The 20,207-nt window shown below is 35.7% G+C and overlaps 1 protein-coding gene across 4 annotated transcripts; it reads right to left on the bottom strand.

The window, feature by feature from the left end:
- Positions 1–4,601: 4,601 nt before the first annotated feature.
- On the bottom strand, positions 4,602–15,527 carry LOC110689750 (glutathione gamma-glutamylcysteinyltransferase 3-like). Of its 4 annotated transcripts, XM_021866540.1 has the most exons (9): positions 15,132–15,526; positions 9,527–9,669; positions 8,836–8,992; positions 8,056–8,294; positions 7,382–7,545; positions 6,494–6,545; positions 5,924–6,151; positions 5,309–5,818; positions 4,602–5,171 (listed from the first exon to the last, which is right to left on the bottom strand). In XM_021866540.1, the coding sequence occupies exons 3-9, from the start codon at positions 8,957–8,959 to the stop codon at positions 5,109–5,111; spliced, it is 1,380 nt and encodes a 459-aa protein (XP_021722232.1). In that variant the 5' UTR covers positions 8,960–8,992; positions 9,527–9,669; positions 15,132–15,526; the 3' UTR covers positions 4,602–5,108. The 4 variants fall into 4 exon arrangements, with proteins under 4 accessions (XP_021722232.1, XP_021722230.1, XP_021722231.1 ...); XM_021866538.1 differs by lacking the exon at positions 9,527–9,669 and having other exon boundaries at positions 15,132–15,527; XM_021866539.1 differs by lacking the exon at positions 15,132–15,526 and having other exon boundaries at positions 9,527–9,765.
- Positions 15,528–20,207: the final 4,680 nt, after the last annotated feature.

A 20,207-nucleotide genomic window follows, 5' to 3' on the forward strand; every position in this document is an offset into this window, starting at 1 on the left:
TTTTCCTTTCCTTTTCAATATTTTGAGTATGATTTGCCGCAAATTAATGAGTGCCCTTATGCACACTCACTTGACGATGATTTTGACGAAAGCATTGTCAACTTTGCCAATAGTAATTGTCCACGGAACATTCTCAATCAAGCAAAAGACTTTAAGGAGGAGGGCAATACTTACTTCAAAAAAGGTGAAGTTGTTTTGGCTGGGGCTAAGTATCACAGAGGACTGAAACTTCTGCGTTTTTGTCTCCCAAGAAATGAAGATGATTGTGTTTTTCTATGGAACCTTGCCATATCCTTTGAGTTAAACCTTGCAGCTTGCGCCCTAAAAGTATGTAATTTCGAACAAACTAAGGAGCTCTGCTCATTAGTCATTATGTTTGATGGTAACAATACTAAAGCCCTTTACATAAGGGCTTTAGCTGAAATCAAACTTTATCAACTCGAAGAGGCCAATGAAGATCTTGGCAAAGCAACTAAGATTGAGCCTAAAAATCACGACATCCTTCGCGAGATGGAGAAGGTGGAGGGGTTGAGAAGTAAAGCTAGCAAGATTAAGGGAAAGAGGGGCACTGAGGATTCCGACTTGCCCCACACCATCTTCAACAAAAAGGGGAAGATCAACAGCCCCTCGGTCAGTCTAGACTATATCGGGTTGCCTAGTAGCGATGCTCAGAGTGATATTACGGCTTACCCATCATGGACCCTGCAGATGAGTTGATGGTAGAGAGCCTAATCACTACATCCAATGTTCTTAGCCCTCTGGAAAAGAGGGAAGATGATGCTACTAGCTCCCCAAACAACCAGGATTCTAGACATGCTAAGGACAAGGGACCGAGAAAATCTCATATGTTCCTCAATGGATCGAGAAGTAATCAGTCCCTTAAGATTTCCGATTTGTCTTATTCAAATCTCTGTCAAGGGAAAACCTTGAGTTTCTTCAAACATTCTGTTGTATCTTGGATGATTGTACGAGTGAAGGAAAAGACCACCTATGATGGGCATTTTAAATCCCATAAGGCAAAGGAATCTAAAGTTCCCGAAACCTTACTCGCGCCCACTAGGATGGTAGTCTAAAAAGAGGTGTTGCCGCAAAAAGGGCCAAAAGAAAAAGGCCAAGCGATCCCTGGACTCCGGCACGGTCAACCACGTTGTTGGACTTCCTAAGCCCAACATCGCTGCCGTTGAGAAGTTACATGATCATATACCTACTAGCCTAACTTCTAGCAACATTGAGGGTTCGAATATCGAAGAGGGGAACGAGTTACCTGCGAGAGATTTAACTACCACTAACATCGATGAAGTGGAATCCGTAGGTTCTAATGACGAAGACCCCATGACTGTTGAACCCGACCATGTGCAGTCCTCTCCACTACTCACTACCTTCATGTTCTCTGCCACGTTAAGATAATATGGAAGGCCATTCAGGTCAAGGGTGAAGAACAAGAAAGGTAAAAGGTATTCTAGTCGTTGTTTTTGCAAGATCAAGAAACACAAGGGAACAAGCTTGGAGCAGCTTAGGGCTAGCTCTGGAGATGAATATCCCCAACCCCCTTATTTGCATTGCAAAGCAATTCATAGTGTCTGTAACCCCAATCCCCTTTTTAGTTCTTGTTTTAGTTTGGTAAGATGGTTTAAATTTTCTCGCTGTAGTCTTGAGTCAGTTGGGAGCTAGCCTCCTTTTTGGACCGTTGTAAAAAAAAAACAAACAACTATATCTTCTATTTTATACACCACCATATTTTCTTTCTCCCTACAAAACAGTAAAATTATTACGAAGTACTACTTAGGCTCGCCTTGTGAAATTAATGTGATAATAATTCACTATAAATTGTAAATACAAAATAAGCATCTTCAATGCAACAATCAGCTGATAAAGGCGTTAATAATGTGCAGAAAACATTGAAGTGAGGTTGAGACAGTGGAGTAGTGATATTGTTCCCTACCTCACAACCATACTATCTAGAGATCACCTCTTAATTGCTCAATAAAATATGACAAAGCACTAGAGAAGTGATTGTAAAAAATAAAATAAAATAAAATAAAAAAATAAAAAAAAAAGCCACTAAAGAAGTGTACACAACAAACAACTCAACACGCAACCAAGTTACAATTCTCATTATTAGCATCCTTATGGGTTTTTACTTTTATTATTATTAGTAGCCATTTTTTTTCCAACGAATTGTCATTAGTTGCCCTAAACTTATGAAATTTGTAAAACGTGACATTTATTATGCTTTTGGTTAAATATAATTATTTTTAAATCAAGGTTAACATTTAAGACGAAGGGCATGTAAGACGGAGATCCGAGGGCGCATCGGTACGAACAGTGGAAGAATGGGACCATGGAGGGGTTAAACGAAGGAGAGGGAGACCGAAAATAACTTGGTTGGAAGGAGTTAGGAAGGATATGAACTGTATGAATTTGCATGAGGTAGAGGCATCGGATAGTAAGGGATGGAGGAGGAAGATTTTTATCGATGACTACGCGAAATAATTACTTTTGTTCATGCAGCTGACCACATTTATAGGACTAAAGCTCTGATTGATTGATTAGATGGATTGATTGAATGTTAACATTTCAATTTTTAGAAAAAATATATTAAAAAAAAAAGTATCAGGCAACTATCCTTTTTGGATTTAGATTTTTTTTTTAAGAGAAAAGATATCAAATCAAAATATGCAAAAAAATTTCTTTCGAAAAAAGTATATCTATATCGGGCTTATTACATTGAGGAGAAAAAGATGAACATTGGTATATTAATTAACAAAAAAAAAACAAAAAAAAAAAATTAAAACGGTCCAAAGAGCCTTTGGAAAAAATTATTACTCCCTTTGTTTTGGAATGGTTAACACGCTTTAACTTTTTATCATTATTTACTATAAAATAAGATTGAGGTCGTGTTCTCTTCACTTATTCACGAACTTTCTTTGACTAATAAGATTGAGGTCGTGTTCTCTTCACTTATTCACGAACTTTCTTTGACTGCATATTGTGATTTATACGTAAAGAAAATATATATTCAAGTGGGATCTTATTAGATTCGTCTTAATTTATACTTTATAAATATGAATTGTTTATATTTATTACATAATGAGAATTACACATGCATTTAATAGTCGAAGTTGTACGTTGGAAAGTTTAAAAGTCTCTGGAACGAAGAAATTGAGAAGTGAGGAAGTATAAATTTTATTAATCTATATCTATACTAATCTATTAAAAAGCGTTCCTAAGAAAGTACATGTGCCACGTGGCACCTTTCTCCAATAATAGAACTATTCCACATCAACTACAAGCAACATTTTTACGTGCTACGTGGCAATATGCCACATCATCCACAATCAACATTTTTATGCGCCACGTGGCACCTTCCTCAAATACTAGAAACATGCCACATAATCCACTATTAACATATTTTAATGCGAATAAAGATGATCTGGAGAGTGTTTGAACTCATGACCAACAATAATTAAGTTGAAAGTCTAACCATCTTAGCCAACTTTTAGTTATACTTTCATGTAACGCTTTTAATTATATATCTAACTTTGATTGCGGTGTTTATTTTATATATTTTGTTCCATTAATTCTTATATTGTTTAATATATATTGTGCACTATGTACATAGAAACTTAAATATTGAAATATGATAGTTATAGTAATAATCGGAGTATCGCTCGGGCCACACACTAGTTATCATTTGAAAATAGGGCTAATGTGAGAATAACAAACCACAAATGCTTCACTCTCAAAGTGTCACATCAGCAGTCGCGTCATACCATATAAAAAAAGCTATGTTTATTTCCGAGTACAATTTTAGTAACATACCAATCAGCAAGAATCAAATAAAAATTATCTTCAATCAAGCAACAAGATATTTTAACAAGATTTCAATAATATAAGAAATTTTCAATATTTTTCCTTATGCAAATTGGTACATTTCGTGCATTGACAAATGACACAGATATAATCTATAAGTAGTATTTAAGGCCAAATTAGTACATTGGCAAGTCAAATTTGACTACATCAATTATGCTAGAATGGAGGTAGCAAAAAATGAGGCAATAAACAAACCACTTGTCAGCAAATGATTGGACAGAAAATAAAAGGAAAAAAAATATATGTTATTTGGGGGGCTTTTGTTCTGGAAGGGTGCCCCATAAATCCATAATCTCAACCTCCCCCATCATTGGAAGAGTCATTGGGTATGCTCTGAGTAACTGCAACTATTTTACAAATATGTATGGATTACTATTATTTTCATATCAGTTGTCATTATGAATTTGCGTTTGCTCTTATGAATTATGAATATAAATAAATTGTCCACAAAAAGTTCTTATTACAAAATTGTTGCAAAAGCATATCCAAGAAGCATTTAAAGTCAAGATATCCTTTGATGGTTTGTTAAATCATTTAGATGTATCACTATTTACTATACTAGTTGACCTCCCCAAACTACATTATGGCACTTCGTAAATCAATAACGATTACATGTTATGGTTGTAATTTGTAAATCAATAACGATTACATGTTAGAAAGAAAATTAGGAAATAGTCGGTTTTCCATAGTTATTTTAGAATAATTAAAAAGACATTAAAAAGATCAAATGGAGAAAAACGAATGATCGAGGACCAAGGCTTAGGTGCTCCCGTTTAATGAACAACTTCATACTTTACTTCAATATTTGTAGTTGTTTAGAGAAAAACCTCAATTTATTGCGAGGAATCGAAAAGAAAATCAGATGGAAATATCCATCTACACTCTACAGCTACACCAATTTCAAACCTCAAATTTATTGTGAGGTTTTGACAGGACAGTCAGATGGGCATTACAGTATTACACCAGCAACTTCAATACATTTTGGAGCAAATGAGTATCTGTATGACTGTATACAAAGAGTATGCTTCTTGATGTAACAATATGCCGTGGCTTCTGATTCTCATCATGTCTCGTACTTCACACAAAACTTACCCAGGTGCTTCTCCATGCAATTCATTGTGCAGCGATATCAGTATCTCCAAAAGCAAACTTCATCAACTCTCAGTTTCTATCATGCTAATTGCCGAGTTAGATGCCAATTTCATAAAGAAAAAGAATCACCAAAACTCATCATATCACGTCGCAGAACAGCAGACATCAGTCACAAGGAAATACAGTTGCTTTCGCAAATGCAGTATCTGCAACAAATCACAACCACATAAAAATTTTGAGACTGCTTAAAAATGAATCTGAAACCTTTAGAAATCAGAAGTTCCAATTACTGAAAAATTTTAAAGGAAAATATAAACCATCTATCTTGCAAGATTGTAGTTACCTCCTGTTGGAGTAAGTCGGGGAGATTTTTGGGGGAAATTATATCACAAAATTCTTGTAGCAGCTTTGCATCTTTAAGACAAGACCATGTATCAGGAGGAAGGGCCAATAGCAGTACAGTAAGACCATCAACCACCGATGGATGTTCCCTGTCAGAAGAATTAGAACCACACTCACACGGATTTCCAGGGTTCTTTCGGCAGCTTGGAACCAGCATTTCTGCTCCGCACTCTGAATCTTCCAAAATAACGTTGGCAGATACTACCGTGACAGACTTAGCATTGTCACAGTCTGAGGATCTAAATTGTGTTGTTTTAGAGCTAATTGCATTGCAAGAGCCAACCTTGCCGCACAACAATTGAGCACCTTGACAACACACTTCAGAAGCAATTTTTTCTAATGAATCTGTACCATCCAGAATAGCATTGGGCATGCAAGATGATCCAGATAGAAACCATCTGGTTAGGTGTTTGAAGAGTTCAGTCTCTCGCACTTGCTTCAACACCTCTTCCTGGAACCAAAATATATATTCAAAAATTAAGGAAGAATAATGTATTGGAAAAGCACAAAACTACAAAGGAGTGAGCAAGGGCAAAGGTAAGATAAAATGTCCAACCTTGGTAACCAACCTCCCCTGTTCCTCTTCACTCACAAGATTACTCCCATTCTCCTGTTTTCGAACTTCAGCAACCCAATTGATGAAATTACTCAGATCTGCTGGAGCTGATGACACAATAACAGATAGTATATCCTGAATATTGTGAATTTCTTCAGAAGATAGGAGTTGTTGAAGTTTTTTACTCAAGTACTTGGCAATAGTGTCCCAGCCATCATGACGGCAACTCTGCAATAAATTGCTATGTTCAGCTCCTTCAATGCTACAATAGGCCAGCAGAGCACCAAAAACACAATAGACTAAAGTCACAGCATGAAGGATAACAATGACTTCAGACTGTTAGAGAAGCTATGATGATTTTCAATATACTATATTCATTGGCTTAAGCCTGAGCAGAAAAATTAAACAATTATACCTTGTGTGAATGCGTGATGGACAGTGAATTATAGATATTGAGCTAACTACACAAATTTTGCACAATATTCATCATTGTATTTTAACACAGAAAAGTTGTGAGAGATTCATGAAATTTTAAGGGAGATAGAGACGAGAAAAAATTAAAAAAATTACCAGAGTATAAAGGATTGATGATGCTGCCTGAACCCTCGTTAGAAGCATAAACCTGAAACAATAATCTAATATTCATAAGGTTTTGAGCCTTTGAAATCAAGCTGAATTAATTAAATTTCAAAAGTGATAAACATTGAAGATATCCACTCTTTTTGCTTATACTTGGCTTGGATTAGGGACAGTGGGTGGGTGGTTGATAAGGCAGAGTTTGAGGGATAAAACATGGCACTAGCACTAATATGGGAAGAAAAGGGAATGAAAACCCCCAAAGACTTGAGTATTAAAAGGGTGATCTAATTATATTAAACAAACTTCATACATCCAGTTAGAAACATCCATCCATAGATAATGAACATGAGTATGAAAGCTAAATCCTTGCTATTGACCAAACGAGAAGCATTCCTAAAATGAAATATATATCCTCTTATAAAGGACATTGTGTAGGAGCAGTAATGAGCTAATGACCCGCTTTTTTGTTTCAAGTAGAATCAAGACTCTGAGAACATAAGCATAAGCCTATGTCAACTCATCAGTTGGATGAGGATTGGATTTGTGAAAAAATTAGCTAGCAATAGACAATCACAACAAGAGGACTACTTACAGAGACAGCCCACTGATATAGTATTTGAATAAATAATAGTAAACAACGCTGATGTAAGTATCATATATAAGAGAAATAAAAATAGTGAATTGAGGAAGAATAGTATTTAAGAGAGTACATAATTGGTTGCAATAAATTATCAAATTGGCATAATATCCCAGATCTTCAACTAGCTGGCGACTACCTGTTCTGATTATTTTTTCTCTCACCAATCCCTCTATATGTAGATACCCTGCATTTAAGCTAATAAAAACCTTACAGAACAGGCATTGCACATACTGACATACCCCCTGTAAAATCCTGTATCTTTATCAACCGTGTTCATGGCATCCCATAGAAGTGTGAGGGGTACCCAGTGAGGAGGATACTTGAATCGAGCAACATCCAAAATAAGAACCATATCCTTTCCAGCATGGTAACCACCAATTGGAGAAAAATGACCACCTCCTGTCTGCAAAAGAAAAGTAAGAATAGTTAATTTTTTCAACAGGTTCAGATGAAATCGCAATTAAACTGTACAAAGATGGCCAAACATTTAGTACTGAATATTCTTAGTTTTCTTACTCCAGGCACAAACCTACCTTAGCAACAATGTGATCTATCATAACTCCAATACCCTACTTGACTCAACAAATGATGTTTCAAAAAATATATTATGCACACAAGAAATTTGGAACATACAAAAGATATTTCATCACACAATTATAGAGTATCAGCAATGACTCAAACATGCTCTTGGGTACATAAAATCAGTAATAAATAAATAAATTTTTAAAAAAAAAATAAAAAAAACCTTTAATAGAAAGTGGGTAAATAAAATTTATAGACATATACAATAAAAAAATAAATAAATAAATAAAAAAGAAGAGAGAGAGAGAGAGAGAGAATAACGTTTATCTCATGAGTAATGTCAACTACATTTGCATCAAAATGTGTAATAGAGACAGTACGAATTGAGTACCTGCTTCAGAAATGATCTGTGGTATGAGACGATCATGTGACAATTTTCTGAGGAAGTACATGAGATTACATAGTTTCGGAAGTTGTCCTGGGTACTTTCATTTGTATGATATGTGTCAACTTCTGCTCCATTACAATGAGCCAAGCATGCAACTTTGTTAAATGAGATGCCGCTGACCTTAACCTTCTCAAGGGGCTCACAACAGTCCAACATAGAATCATCAAACCATCTCCACGGACCTATTAATAGTTTAATATGTACCCACATGATTTGGTTTATAGTAATTATACAAAGCAAGATATATGTACTGAGAATTCCTTTTAAAGTTGCACCTATCATCTTATAAACTTCAGTAAGTTATCTGATATGACAAGATCATCAACAAATAGTTACAAAAAATGTGAAGTGGAAAGAAAATTTCACAAAGCATCAATGCATAACCACTGACATAACAGCAGTATCATGTCATATTTCTTCGAAGTGATAAAGCTTGCTAATAGACCAATAGTATGCTTTGCTTTGTGGGTTACAGTCCAAAAATCCTTGTGAAACGGGAAAAAAATATGAAACAGAACCAGTGAGCATAAGTCACTTTCAAATCCCCTTAGCATCACTGGTAGTAAATTGATCATGTCAAAGGTCAAGAGTCTTGAGCAAATAAGCACCAAGTAACTAAATTTCTTTCAATGGAATGTATTTAAGTAGTTAAAGGAGAAAGAACATTAAACAACATTTAAGCATTTGATTTTCTTAATTTCAGTTCTGGAATACAAAGGTCACCTTTCCACTTCCTTTCAGGGTCAATTGCAAGGGCATTTAAGACCACAGCAAGGGTAGCCAACCCACAGTATGCAGGTTCGGATTGAGTTTTGTAATATGACACCAACTTGAAAAAACCTTCCATATTTCCTTCCAGGAGAGCTTCAGAAAAGAGTTGCTGCAAATTTGAACAACTGATGAAAGACATACCAAAATTTCTTATAAAAGCAGCATGAAAAATTCCAAGTCAAGACAACTTACCCATCAGTGCAATGACAAGGCTATAATTACAGTCAGTGCAATACATCAGACTCATACACCATCCCACAGTTTCTGATGTATGCTAAATTCACAATTCTCTTGAAAAATATTAACCAGCTTTGAACCAGATGATAAACTACTTCATCAGTAGTTCAGCTTAAGTTTCTCTAGTACAATCTAATTACTCCCTCCATTCGCAAATGGGTCACGTAGGTAATTGTACATTTGTTAAGGCTATCATAACATTGCTCAAGAAGCTATAAAGCCCGTTATTATCTGTACTTTTAGGCACTCATAGCATTAGGTAAAATTGGCTTTCCAAAGTGATGCAACATTATTTGTGAATGCTAGATGATGTAGTCAAAACTACCAAGATTGGAAGGATGAATGTGCGAGCACTAAGAGAGGAAGTAAACATGACTTAAAGTCGGAGCAAATGCTTTCTCCTAACCTGGATGCCTTGTGACTCAATTGCAAAAGTCGAGTATGCTTCCTCCACCCACTATTCATTCATCTTCATCTTCTACTCCCATTTATTGTTCTTAAATCACCATCAACAATGTCCAACCATAATCAGTGGCGGATTCAGGATTTCTGAGATAGTGTGTCACCATCAAATCATTTGTGAAAGTACAATTTTTTTTTTCCATGTCTTGTTCATAATTAATTTCAATCCAAAACTTATATATATAAACTTATATATATAAATAACTGGTCTCTTTAATGAAAAAGAAAGTAACGCAAAAAAATTGTGAAATGCAATAGCAGCATCAAAGAGACCTCTTATATAAATAACAGGTCTCTTTAATATATAAAAAAAACACACCAAGTCTTTTGAAGCAATAGCAGCATCAAAGAGATCTCCTATCTTAATAAGCGGTCTCTTTAATATTGTTTGTTGTTACCACTAGCAGCATCAAAGAGACCCCCTATCTATAATAAGGGGTCTCTTTGATATTTTATTTTTTAAAAAAAATACTGTGTCACCGAACCCACTATGACTAAAGGTGGGTCCGCCCCTGACCATAATGTGTCTAATGTTAATCGCATGTCTAAAGATAATGTATGTTGTGATATGCGTGGTGCATGTGATCATCCCCTTCTCAATGCTAATTGTTTAAAAACGTCCCTCTCAAATCCATGGAAAAAGTAAGGCCCTGTTTGGTTGGGCTGAAAACTTTTCCAGGAAAAGTGTTTTTCTTATTTTACATTGTTTGGTTTGGGCGGGATATGAAAAGGAAAATGAGAGCTGAAAAACTATTTTCCTTTATACTAGAAAACGTTTTCCCCAAAATTAGAAGGAAAGCCGTGTTTTCCACTCTTCTTCCATCTTTCCCCTTCTCCTTACGCTGCATTGTTGCAAACTCAGGTACTTCCTCACTCGATCTCTTGCTGCAAATTGGTAATCTCTCTCTTCTTGACTTGATTATTAATCTAGGGTTTAATTTGATTTAAAATTCGATTATTTTAGGGTATATTGTGTACATATTTTGATTATTTTAGGGTATTTTTGCATAAAATTTGTTAATTCAATTCGAAATTGCTTTTCTGATGTGATTAAATTTTCTAAAGATTATTATAATTTGGGAATTTGTTGTTAAATGCATTCTACTTGCTGCAAATTTTATTTTCATTCATATATTTTACATATTTTTATCATGCCCACAAAGTGTTTGATAAAATGCCTCACTTAATATTAGTTTTATTTTGTTTAAATTTTGAAGATTGTAAGCTGGTATGATGCCAGATCAAAGAGTATCATCTCAAAAATCACTTCAGGTATAATTTTCTGGTCTAAGAGGTTTTGTTGTGGTTAGCTTAATCTGATTTGCTATGTTCTATAGTATATTTGTTCAACTTGATGTTCAGTTTGGAGAAAAATTGGCACACTCGTATAATGGGTGATGACTGTTGAGCAATTTAGTGTTGTTTGAGTATCATTTTCATGAATGAATGTAGAAGTTTGTATACTAGTGGTCAAATATATTTTGCTTGAAATCAAATTTTGGGGTCTTTGACAAAGACATTCTGTTTGTAATGGTTCTAGGTATTATATCATGACAAACGAGGGAAATTATTCTTTCTCACTTGTTGACACAAACCTTCTACTAGCACATGGAAATTGATCTAAGCTGCATCTTCACTCTTTTTTTTTTTTTTTTTTTCTTTTTGTATTATATGCAATTAGGTGATAGGGCTTGTCTTTCTAGACCCACTTAATTATGAAGTCACTGAGGCTAATATCTAGTTGTGGTTTTGGTTTAATAAGATTTTTGCAAATTCAATGTGCTTCTACAATACTCTGTATTATCTCAACTCTGGTAGATGATGGGTATCTTTAGTAGGAGATGAGGTTTTCTGCCAATAATATAGCAGCCAATTGCCTAGCACACTTATTTGTCCTTGCTCAATGTTTGCCTCTGACAACCTGTATGCATAATATGTATAATAGGGTTACTTTAAAATCCCACCTTTTTAACTCTTTTAAATTCACTAGCAGGTAGTCTTTTAAGCTGCTTACTATATTACAAATGATAGATTTGGCCATCAGTGGTAGTAATTCTAAAAGATAGAGATTGTCAATAAGTTGTATGCAAATGCTATATAATTTGTTGTCTATTTTATGGCTTATTATATAATTTGTTGTATATGTTATTGTAGATGACCCATGAAATGAAAGGCATGATTCTTGGTTCTGTGGGAGCCATAATTGCCTCCGTTCTTGCTCTTGTTGAAGAGTATAGGTTTAAGAATAAAAGGCCTAGAATAATTAGGCAACCTTATGTGAATAGAGATAGTTCGAGGGAGGCCAATATCAATAGTATTTTATATTGTGGTGACACTCATTGTCTGAGACAAATTCATATGAGGCCTGCTGCATTTTATAGCTTATGTAATATTCTAGTCGAAAGAGGACTTTTGCGGGAAAGTGTTCAAATGAGTTTTAAGGAGCAAGTAATTATATTTTTACACTTATTGGGACATAATGTAAGGTTTCGTGTAATTGGGGGAAGATTTTTTCGGTCAACATGGACCGTACACTACTATTTTCATATTGTGCTTCAAGCTATCCTTCGATTGTATCCAGAGGTTGTGAAACCACAAACAACTTCAATTCAGCCAGAAATTCAAAACAACCCTAGGTTCTTTCCATGGTTTGAGGATTTCATAGGGGCCATAGATGGAACACATGTGTGTGCCACTGCTCCCATTGAGATACAAGATAGATTTCGGGGTAGAAAGGGCGGAAAAACACAAAACGTGATAGCTTATGTTGATTTTGATGCCAAGTTCACTTATGTTCTAGCTAGCTGGGAGGGTTCTGCACATGATTCAAAGGTCCTTAATGATGCGCTAAATAGGGGGTTCAAAATTCCATAAGGTATTTGTCTCTTTTTTGGTAGTTGCAAACTGAAGATAAATTGCAAAGATGTTTATATTCTCCTTAATTACATGAACTTTTATTTTGGTGATTGTATCTGAAATGATGAGATTTACTTGATAATTCATGTGGTTTGCATATGAGAAGCATGTGTATCTACCATTGCAGGTGAACAATGAAGAAAAAAAAAAGGGAATTTTCGTTGGTCAAAACAAATGTCCAAGTTCTTGCATAAGAAGTGAGAAAGGGAAATAAGCCAAATAACACTTTCAGAACAAGCTGCTGCAAAAAAAAAATTACAGAAAAATTTAGAACTTCCTACACGGTTGACCATGTTGAGAACCACATGAGGACAATGAAAGCTAATTGGGGAATCATATCAAAAGTTTGTGGTAACTTTGGATGGAATGACACTGAAGATGGTAACAGCATCTCCTAATGCTTACAATAATTATATTCAAGTATCATTCTAGCTTATCTTTATGTGTTTTGATCTCTAGTACTCTCCTTAATCTTAAATATTAGTTTAACTAGGATTAGAATTACAAAAAGCTCACTGGTAGTAAATTGGTAGATTAATTAGCCTCTAAGTAATGAGTCTATAAAATAGGTCAGTAAATAGGGCATTATTTCCTCTTTTTATGTTTGCAGAAAATTGTTGAATCTATGTTAGCAGCTGTAATTGTTTTATTTGGTATAGCTTCTTTTTGGGTGCATTGATTTTTTATTTTTTTATATAATTTATATATAGAGTGGCTTGTTGTGAAATACACATTATGTGTTGTCGTAGCAAGTTTTATCCATAATGAGTATGCTGTTATATGGAAAATTGGATATGTTATGGATAAGAATAAATGAAATTAAAAGATTGATGTACTTCTGATCATCTGCATGGGAATATATGGTAAATGATTTTCTTGGTTTTGCTAACCTTTTGCATGAGGGTAGGGAATGTTAAACAACAGTCAAATGTTTGTATTGGTGTCTAACTTTGAAGTTTAACTATTTCATTGATATACTTTTGCATGAGGGCAGTGAATGCTATGCTACATATAGCAGTGATGTTCTAACTCAAAGTATGCTTGAAGTATTTCTCTGATATTTTTCTCCTTTTGTATACAGAAAAATCCTTCTCATGAGAAATATCTCAACCGAAAAATATGTATGAAGAAATAGCAATCATGGCTGGTAAAGACATGGCTCGTGGAGACTTTTCTAAGAGTTTTACTGATATTGAACTTAGCAATGAGAGTGGACAAGGGCAGCCTACAAGTATGGCAGAAAATGGGCCATCGAAATCAGATAGTGCCACTTCTTCAGAGCCAAGACAATATCGTAAGAGGACTTGAGGTGAAGATGACACTTGTGACTTGCAACAAATATCTAATCAACTAGGAGAAGTGGTTAGTGCTCTGAAGAAATTCTCAAACAACCAACTTGATGTGGAGAAACTTTATAAAGAGATAATGAAGACGGATGATTTTGAAGAAGCAGTTCGTGATGCCGTATTGGACCACTTGGTTGAGCGGGAGATGCTTGCCAAAGAGCAAACCTCTTCGAAGAGTTTGGATCCAGAACTTTAAAAATTCCCTTAATCGTAAGAATTAGAATGAGTATTTTTTTTATTGTTTGTCTACAACTACTTACTACAAATGTCTACTACTATGAGTACGCAGAAAGTAAAGTATTCTGTAATGTCTTGGTATTTGAGTTGTTGCTGCTACTTTGTACTAGTATACAACATTTTATCTTACTTATATGATTTAATTATACTAGTTTTTTACCCTTTTATTTCTAAATTGCATTTAATATTTACAAAAACAAATTCAAAGTTAGCTAAGAAAAAGTTCAAGGATTATTATTAGTAGCAGTATGGTATGAGAAAGAACCGATAATATCTTCCTTAAAAATATAGGATAGACAAAGAATTAAAAAAAAAAAAAAAAAAGACGTTGATTTTCTAGTGAGCCAAACAACGGAAAATGCTAAAAAAGGAAAATCAGTTTGCATGTAACCAAATAAGGTAAAATGTGTAGGAAATTACATTTTCTAATGAAAAAGGTTTTACACCCAACCAAACAAGGCCTAAATGCATTTAACAATGTAAATTATAACCAAAATTTTGACCCTTACTCCAACACTTATAATTCGGGTTGGAACACCGCCCCCACCTTGGTTGGAAAAAGGATCAATCAATATTACGGGAATTGGCGGAAGCAAGGGGTTTCCAAGGAAACACCCGGAATCAAGCAACTTTCCATGACTTTGAAGCTCAAATTGGGCAAGGTAATTATGGAAGTCAAGCCAATTTCAATGGAAAGGCTACTGCAATAACCAATGCCAAGGCCAATACTATATTGGGAAAATTTCAATTCTTCAAAATCAAGGCTAAAAGTTTTCAAACAATTTTCAAGGTTCTAGAGTTTCAATCAATCAATACTGTCATGGAGTACTAAACATAGCAATACTAATACAGTACAAAGTAATTACTCCCTCCTCATTTTTATATATATTAAAAAAAACATGAACAGATTATATTAGTTTCGAGGTATCTCACCATTATCTTACATAATTAAAGAAAGATATTAATGGTTTTTTTAAAAAAAAAAAAAAAGATATTAATGAATGGTATTACCATCCACAAATAAGAAATAGATTGTAGAATAAAACGAACCTTGCCTTCCTTAGAAGCAAATTCAATACAAGGTGGCGAAGGAAGCGCTCTTCTGTAGAGTCCAGCCACTGCTGCCATTATTTTTGCACACCAATCAATTTCCGACCTATTCAAATGTCGTAGTCGATTCAAAATTAATAAATCAAACAGATGATGAAGGTTGAATAAGGGTTTTTCTGAAAAATAAATAAAGGAATTTGTATTTCCCACTTTCTGTGGTAATATGTACGCATGTATCATGTACGATTTTGACTTTCTAGTAAATTGCTTCTTGTTTTTTTTCTTTAGTTGGGGGTGTTGCACTTACAGAGTTGGCTCCACTTGCACCATGGAAAATAATTTAAAACAAAAAGACATGCCTTTTTATTTTAATTTATCTATTTTACTTTTTGGTGAAAAAATATACTACCTCCGCCTACGATTATATGCACTAAACGTCCTTTTTACGGACTTCTAGGCAAAACTTTTAGTGGAGTTTAATTAAGTTTGGGTGGGTTTAATTAAGTGGGAAAAAGGAGTGAAAGAAGTGGTCCTTTATTTTTTTTGTTTTTGGGTGGGTTAAAGTAAGTGGGAAAAAGGTGTGAAATTAAGGCCCCCTTTTATGGGTGGGAAAAAGGTGAAAAATTGAGTGTGAATAAAAGATGTTAAACAAAGTTAAAAAATAAAAGTAAGGATAAGGTGGTCTTTTTACTCTTTAAAATATACTAAAAGAGGAAAAAAAAAATTGTTGCACATAATAAAGAGTATCCATTTATGGCAAATGTTACAAATAATTGTGGGCGGAGAGAGTACGTATTGTGAATTCTTAAGTTGTAATGCTTGTACAATGTTTTAAAGGTACGAACAACAATCTTATTGGATTGTAACTCATGACCTTAAGGTTATAATGTGACATTTCTATCAACTATACCAAGTACTACTTGGTGCTTGTAAATTATTGCAAATTGTGAAGCATAATAATATGATAGGTCCGTGATGTATGAATACAATAAGTAGAAAAAGAAAAGATAGTGGTGTGAGAATTCGATACACCAGATAAACCTGGGAACGGGCCGGGATGGCCCGCGTGCCGCCCGGCACGGCCCACTGTTCGTCGCAGCCCGGCACGGCCCGATCCCCAGCTCGGCCCGGCACGTAAGTCGAGCTTCGTGCCACGGGCGTGCCACGGACAGGCTTCTCAAATTCCAAGCCCGGCCCGGCACGAGCACGGCCAGGGCCCGCTGTGCTGGCACGTCAGCCCGGCACGTGGCACGACACCAGGCACGGCACGCTGGCACGGCCCGCAGGCACGGCCCGCGTGCCCAACGGCCATATTACCGGTTATTTGCAACTTTGCAACGGCTAGTTGCTTAATTAGCCAAAAAAACGGCTACTTAACGGCTATATTTTTGCCAATTTTCTCCCCAAAAATTCTATAAATACCCACCTCCATTTCATTCCCAAATCACAAAATCACAATCTCTTCTTCTTATCTCTTATATTCTCTAAATCTCTAATAATCCTTATTCTCTAAAATTCTCTAATTATTCTCTTAAATTCTCTAATTATTTTCCTAATATCGGAAAAAATTAAAAAGTTCGTAATCGTAATTAGTGGAGCGTTGAAGCACGGTTGTAAGATCTAAACTAATCTTTAATTTATTAATGTTTTATTGTTATTATTAGAATAATCTTGTTTAATAATTATTGTTGTTAATTGTTATTGTTGTTGTTATAATTGTTGTTATTAATTATTATTATTGTTACAATTATTGTTATTATTTATTATTGTTGTTATTGTTATTGTTATAATTGTTGTTATTAATTATCATTATTGTTAATCAGTTTTTATTAAAAATCTAATTGTTAATTATGGCATCAAACTCATCTAGGGGGAAAGGCCGATTTGGCCGTAGTAGTAGTTCTAGGGAACCACCTAATACAACGAGCCCCCAAATTCCGAGTCCAACCAATGACCCCAGTTACTTCCCCCCGGGCTATGAGCCATTTAGGCACGATGGTAGTTCTGGTTTTCAACCCTATAATATGTCGGGATTTCCACAACCACCACCAAACCAATTTTCACCACCACCACCAAACCAATTTTCACCACCACCACTACCAAACCAATTTTCACCATCAAACCAATTTCAAACTCCACAACAATTCCCACAGTTCGGTCAATTCCCACCTAATTATTTTGGTGATCAACAAAACTATTATTCTAGCCAAAGTAGCCAAGAAAGTACCCAAATTCCCTCCGGCTCTACCCCTTCTGTTACTAATAACCCAAACACACATCATGAATGGTTAACCGAAACTGAGATGCTACTTTTGAAAAACCGAAGGAGTGAGGTATGGCGTCATTTCGTCCTAAATAAAGCCAACCAAACATATGCAAAATGTAAAACATGCAATGGTGTATTCACGGCACTATCCAAATCCGGGACGGGACACCTAACTAGACACATGAAAGCTTGTGCAAAACCAGCTTGTTATCCAACCCAACCAAAAATTTCCCAGTACCATCCACACGGCTTCACCTACAACTATGAAAGGGATAGGGATGAACTAGGGAAAATGATAGTACACGCCGAACAACCTTTTCTTTTCTCGGAAAGTGACCCATTTAACACCTACATTAACAAAGCACTACAACCCCAACATAAAAGAATCTCTAGGAAAACCGTTTGTTCCGCAGCCATGAAAAACTACCTAGAGTACAAATTGCGGTTACAAGCCGAATTGAGTAACCTTAACTGTAGAGTGTCTTTGACAGCCGATGCTTGGGATAGTGGTTATAAATATCACTATTTATGTGTGACTTGCCATTGGGTAGATGATCAATGGTTGTTACAAAAAAGAATAATACATTTCAAAATGCTGGAATACCCACACACCGGCATTAACATTGCTCACCATTTAATGCAAGCAATAGACGAATACAACCTTCGAGATAAAATGATGTCTATGACTTTTGACAATGCAACCGCTATGACATACACAACTAATCTTGTCAAACAAAACTTAACCGATGTAATATTAGACGGTGATGCTCTTCATACTAGATGTGTTTGCCATGTACTTAACTTATGTGTACAAGATGGAGTTCGGGCAATTGGCCTATACTACAACAAAATCAGAGATGCTATTATGTCTATTAATAGCTCAAACATGAGGTACCAAGAATGGAAGAGTTTTCTAAGACTACAAAAGATAAGGCCAATAAAAATCAAAACCGATTGCCCAACTAGGTGGAATTCCATCTGTGACATGTTAACCAAGGCAATTGAGTACAAGGGCCCGTTGATAGGCCGTCGTCGAGCCTACCAAAGATAATAATTCCTATCTTGGTCTCACTAACAATAGTAAGGGTAAGAAAGGGTTGAACCCAAGAGAGGCGTTGAATCAACCACCGAGTACTACCGTTTAAATAAGCTAAATGAATTCTAAATTGGGTTGGTTTTGAGTAACTTCTTCTAATTCAATTCAACTAAAGCTAAGAGGAGATTAACAATATTAAGAGGAATCTAGGGCTTGGGTTATACCACTCAATTTCATCACAAATCACAATTAGCATGCAACAATCAAGGTAAATTAATGGGATAAATTAGGGGAAGTCATCTAAAGCACCCAACTACTCTCACAAGCTAGAGGGATTACTTGAATCGTGAATACAACCTACTCTCGTGGTTACATAGCATAAAACAAGTGTTAAAGCATAATCACGATGACATAAACATTCCCTTGACCGGTAATCCCTATTCTCATGGCATTTCGGGTCAATTAAGCATAAGGGAGCTAACTCAAGTTCATCTCTCGATCCTTCGTTGAGAAAGCTTGGATAAATAGTTCTAGCAATGGCCATATACAAGAACTAAGCAATTAAACCACTTAAGATCAACTAATCATCACCCCACAACAACCAAATTAGCACTTGCAACAAGTAATTAGTGACTACATTGAGGGTTTTACCCAAACCCTAGAATTTAGACTACTCACAATCCATGGAGATTAAAGCAATTAAAGATTTTAAGCAATTCATGAACAAGTTCAAACTAAGGATTAAGCTAATTAGCAATCTAAACATGCAAGAACTAGCAAATAATTGACAACAAAGTAAAGAGAAGTAGAAAAGATGAGTAAGAAATGGTTACTATGAAGCTTCAAGGTGGGCAACAATGGTGGAACTTGTCTTCTACAATGGTTGAATTTTGAATATTTCAAAGCTAATAATTGAGAACTAACTAATGATTGAGAAATTAATGTTCTAAGACTACCAAACTAAGAGAAAGCTCTAAAAAACTGCATAATCCCTACAAATGAGCTCAAAGGGGGTATTTATAAGACCCCCAAATAAAAAGGACGGAGAAAACAAGAACCGGGCTTGACTGCAGGTCCGCACGGACGTGCCAGATTCGGCACGGACGTGCAAGCATAAGCACGGTCGTGCCAGATTCGGCACGGACGTGCAGAGGGGGCAGAATTGAGGCAGAACGTACTGCTAAGAATCGAGCAGCTCCGCACGGACGTGCAGATGTTGGCACGGACGTGCAGCTACATCTGCACGGGCGTGCTTAATTTGGCACGTCCGTGCAGGCCTTGGCAGAATGTTCTAAGTTTCTGGAGCACTCCTGCACGGACGTGCAAGGTCTGGCACGGCCGTGCAGGGTCTTCTAAGCCCTTTTTTCCATCTTTTCTTCTATATTGCTCCTTTCCTTGGCTTCTTTAAACCATCTTCTTGCTTCTAACCTCGGCTTTGTATCCATGGGCTCCATTTGGTCGTTCTTTTGAACCTAGAATCTCAACAAAAACACCAACAACTCGTGAAGCATAGGATACACAAAAATTGCATAATAATAGAGTAAAAATGAACCAAAACGCAAATTTTATCAAGTAAACTAGGTTCAAAACACCCTAAAATCATATCAAATAGCAAGTTATCAAATCCCCCCAAGCTAAGCTTTTGCTCGTCCTCGAGCAAAACAAACATGTCAAACCAAAGGAGGGAAGCAACTTGCTGACATCAATCCAGGGAGAGGCAACAAGGAGGAAGCATAAATAAACAAATCCGCATGGTGACAACCATCATCACTTT

Source organism: Chenopodium quinoa, unplaced genomic scaffold (genome assembly GCF_001683475.1).
Source record: "Chenopodium quinoa cultivar QQ74 unplaced genomic scaffold, ASM168347v1, whole genome shotgun sequence".
Lineage (NCBI taxonomy): Eukaryota > Viridiplantae > Streptophyta > Magnoliopsida > Caryophyllales > Amaranthaceae > Chenopodium > Chenopodium quinoa.